The 3,168-nt window shown below is 51.4% G+C and overlaps 1 protein-coding gene across 1 annotated transcript; it reads right to left on the bottom strand.

Moving 5' to 3' along the window:
• Nucleotides 1-1,588: 1,588 nt before the first annotated feature.
• Nucleotides 1,589-2,197, bottom strand: LOC136507233 (uncharacterized). Its single transcript, XM_066502024.1, has one exon. It carries the CDS (start codon nt 2,195-2,197, stop codon nt 1,589-1,591), a length of 609 nt encoding a protein of 202 aa, XP_066358121.1.
• Between the last annotated feature and the right edge of the window lie 971 nt (nt 2,198-3,168).

Here is a 3,168-nt window from a genome sequence, read left to right as displayed (position 1 = left end):
TAGGCCATTGATGAGTGCCTCGTACTCGGCCACATTGTTGGAGAAGGGGAAATGGATGCGAACCATGTATCTCATGCATACCCCGAGGGGCAAAACAAAGACTAGCCCCATGCCGGCACCTTTCTTCATCAACAATCCATCAAAGTACATCGTCCAGTACTCTTGGTCGATGACAAATGGCAGCATTAGGATCTCAGGCCACTCTACATGAAGTTAGCCAGCACTTGGGACTTGATGGTCGTCCGAGGGGCATATGAAATGCCTTAACTCATCAGCTCGAGTGCCCACTTCATGATTCTTCATGTGTCATCCCGGTTTTGGACAACCTTGCCGAGAGGGAAGGATGTCACGACCATCACCGGATGTGACTTGAAGTAGTGACACAACTTCCTTTTGGCAATAAGGACGGCATATAGGAGTTTCTAGATTTGGGGGTAGCGAGTCTTGGAATCGGACAAGACCTCGCTAATGAAGTACACGAGATGCTACACTTTGAGGGTGTGTCCCTCTTCTTCTCGCTCTACTACCAGGGCGGCGCTAACCACTTGTGTCGTGGCCACAATGTAGAGTAGAAATGGTTCCCCATCAGTTGGGGGGACCAGGATCGGGGCCTTCATCAGGAGCTGCTTGACCTTGTCAAGTGCCTCCTAGGCGTCGGGCATCCATTCGAAGGGGATGACCATCTTCAGAAGCTAATAGAGGGGGAGTGCTCATTCGTCGAGGGTGAGATAAAGCGGCTGAGTGTGGCGAGGCACCCTATAACTCGCTATACCCCCTTTATGTTCTAAATCGGGCCCATCCTCATGATGGTTGTGATCTTCTCTAGGTTGGCTTCGATGACACGCTCGAAGACGATAAACCCTAGCAGCATACCCCTCGAGACCCCGAAAACACATTTCTCAGGGTCGAGTTTGGTGCTGTTTGCTTAGAGTTTTGTGAAGGTCTGCTCTAGGTCGGCTATGACCTAGTCAGCCCATTTGGACTTGACCACGATGTCGTCAATGTAGGCCTCAACAGTTTGCCCAATGAGATCACCGAAACACTTGAGCATACAACGCTGATACATAGCCCCCATGTTTTTTAGACCGAATGACATTGTGACATAGCAGAATGATCCAAACAGGGTGATGAAAGACATCGTGAGCTAATCGGACTCTTTCATCATGATTTGATGGTACCTGGATTATGCATCAAGGAAGCAAAGGGTTTCACACCCTGACGTCAAGTCGACTACTTGCTCTATGCATGGCAAAGGAAATGGGTCCTTTGGACATGCTTTGTTGAGACCCATGTAGTCAACACATATTCTCCATTTCCCACTCTTTTTTCATACAAGAACGGGATTGGCTAACCACTCAGAGTCGTATACTTCCTTGATGAACTCAGCCGCTAAAAGCTTCGCAATCTCCTCGCCGATGGCCCTACATTTCTCCTCATCGAAGTGACGCAGGCGCTGCTTCACTAACTTGGAACCTGGCCTGATCTTCAAGGCGTGCTTGACAACTTCTCTTAGAATGCCTAGCATGTTCGAGGGTCTCCATGCAAAGATGTCTCTATTGGCACGGAAGAAGTCGGCGAGTGCGCTTTCCTATTTGGAGGAAAGCGTGGTGCTGATGCGCACCACTGTGCCCTTAGAGCCATTGGGGTCTATGAGGACCTCCTTGGCGCCCTCTACAGGCTCGAAAGACCCGACCGACCTCTTGGGGTCAGGTGCTTCTTCGATGACCTCCTCCCTGATGGCCGCAAGCTCTTTGGAGGCAACAATTGCCGTGGCGTGTTCACAGCACTTGACCTCGCACTCGTAGGCATGCTGGAAGGAGGTGCCAATGGTGATGACCCTACATGGACCTAGCATCTTCAACTTTAGATAGGTGTAGTTGGGGACGGCCATGAATATCACGTAGAATGGACATCCCTGTATGGCGTGGTAGGTCCTATGGAACCCAACCACCTCAAAGGTAAGGGTCTCCATCCTATAATCGGTCCAATTCCCAAAGGTGATGGGCAGATCGATCTGCCCAAGTGGCATGGCCTGCTTTCCAGGCATGATGCCATGGAAAGGCACCCTGGTTGGCCGGATGCGTGATCGGTCAATGCCCATGGCGTCGAGCGTTTCAGCATACATGATGTTGAGGCCGCTGCCTCCATCCATCAACACCTTGGTGAGCCACTTCGTGCCGATGATTGGGTCAACCATGAGCGGGTATCTTCCCGGTTGTGGGACGCTTTCTAGGTGGTCGGTTCGATCAAAGGTTATGGCAGACTCCAACCATCGAAGGAAGGAAGACGCAGTTGGCTCGACCGTATAGACCTCACGGCGCGCAAGCTTCTGGTGGCGCTTGGAGTCAAAGGTTGTCGACCCTCCAAAGATCATGAGGCAGCCATCCATCACCAAAAATCCACTATCCTTCCCCTCGGCATCATTTGTGGCTAGCTTGGGCTCCTTCCTATGCTCCCCTTTGTTGGAGCCTCCGGACAAGAACTGTTTCTTCAGGACATAGTCCTTGTATAGGTGCTTGATGGGGAAAGCATGGTTTAGGCATGGCCCTTCGAGCAACTTCTCAAAGTAGTCTAGGGTACCCTCAGCGGGCTTCTGACCCCCTTGTGGTTGGCAGTGGCAATGAGTGAGCCCTCGCGCTGCTGCTTGTTCTTCTTCTTGTTGGGGAGGTTGGAGGCGACTTCACCGGTGTCCTCGTCCCACTTTGCCTTGCCCTTGGGGTGGTCGAAAATTACCTAGACCGCCTCCTCGCCCAAGGCATGGCTGGTGGCAATGTTAAGGAGCTCCTTGGTGGTTCATGGGCCCATACATCCCAGCTTCTGAACTAGGGACTCGCAGGTGGTCCTGGACAAAAAAGCTCCTATGACGTCGGCGTCGACGATGTTGGGCAGCTCGTTGCACTGCCGGGAGAAGCGCTAGATGTACCCATGAAGAGTTTCCCTAGACTTTTGTTTGTAGTTTTTTAGATCCCATGGGTTTCCAAGATGCACGTATGTGCCCTAGAAGTTTTCCATGAAGATCTCTTTTAGGTCTGCCCAACTTTGGATTCAGTTGGGCGGAAGGTGTTCCAACCACGTTCGCGCCAAATTGGCTAGGAACAATGGAAGGTTGCGGATAATGAAATCATCACTATTTGCTCCATTGGCTTGGCAAGCAAGCTGATAATCCTA

Source organism: Miscanthus floridulus, chromosome 15 (assembly GCF_019320115.1).
Source record: "Miscanthus floridulus cultivar M001 chromosome 15, ASM1932011v1, whole genome shotgun sequence".
NCBI classification, from domain to species: Eukaryota; Viridiplantae; Streptophyta; class Magnoliopsida; order Poales; family Poaceae; genus Miscanthus; species Miscanthus floridulus.
This window is presented reverse-complemented; position numbering and strand designations above follow the sequence as displayed.

Excerpts from the sequence above, each read along its gene's own strand:
- LOC136507233 (XM_066502024.1), bottom strand. The coding sequence starts at position 2,197 with ATGGTTGACCCAATCATCGGCACGAAGTGGCTCACCAAGGTGTTGATG.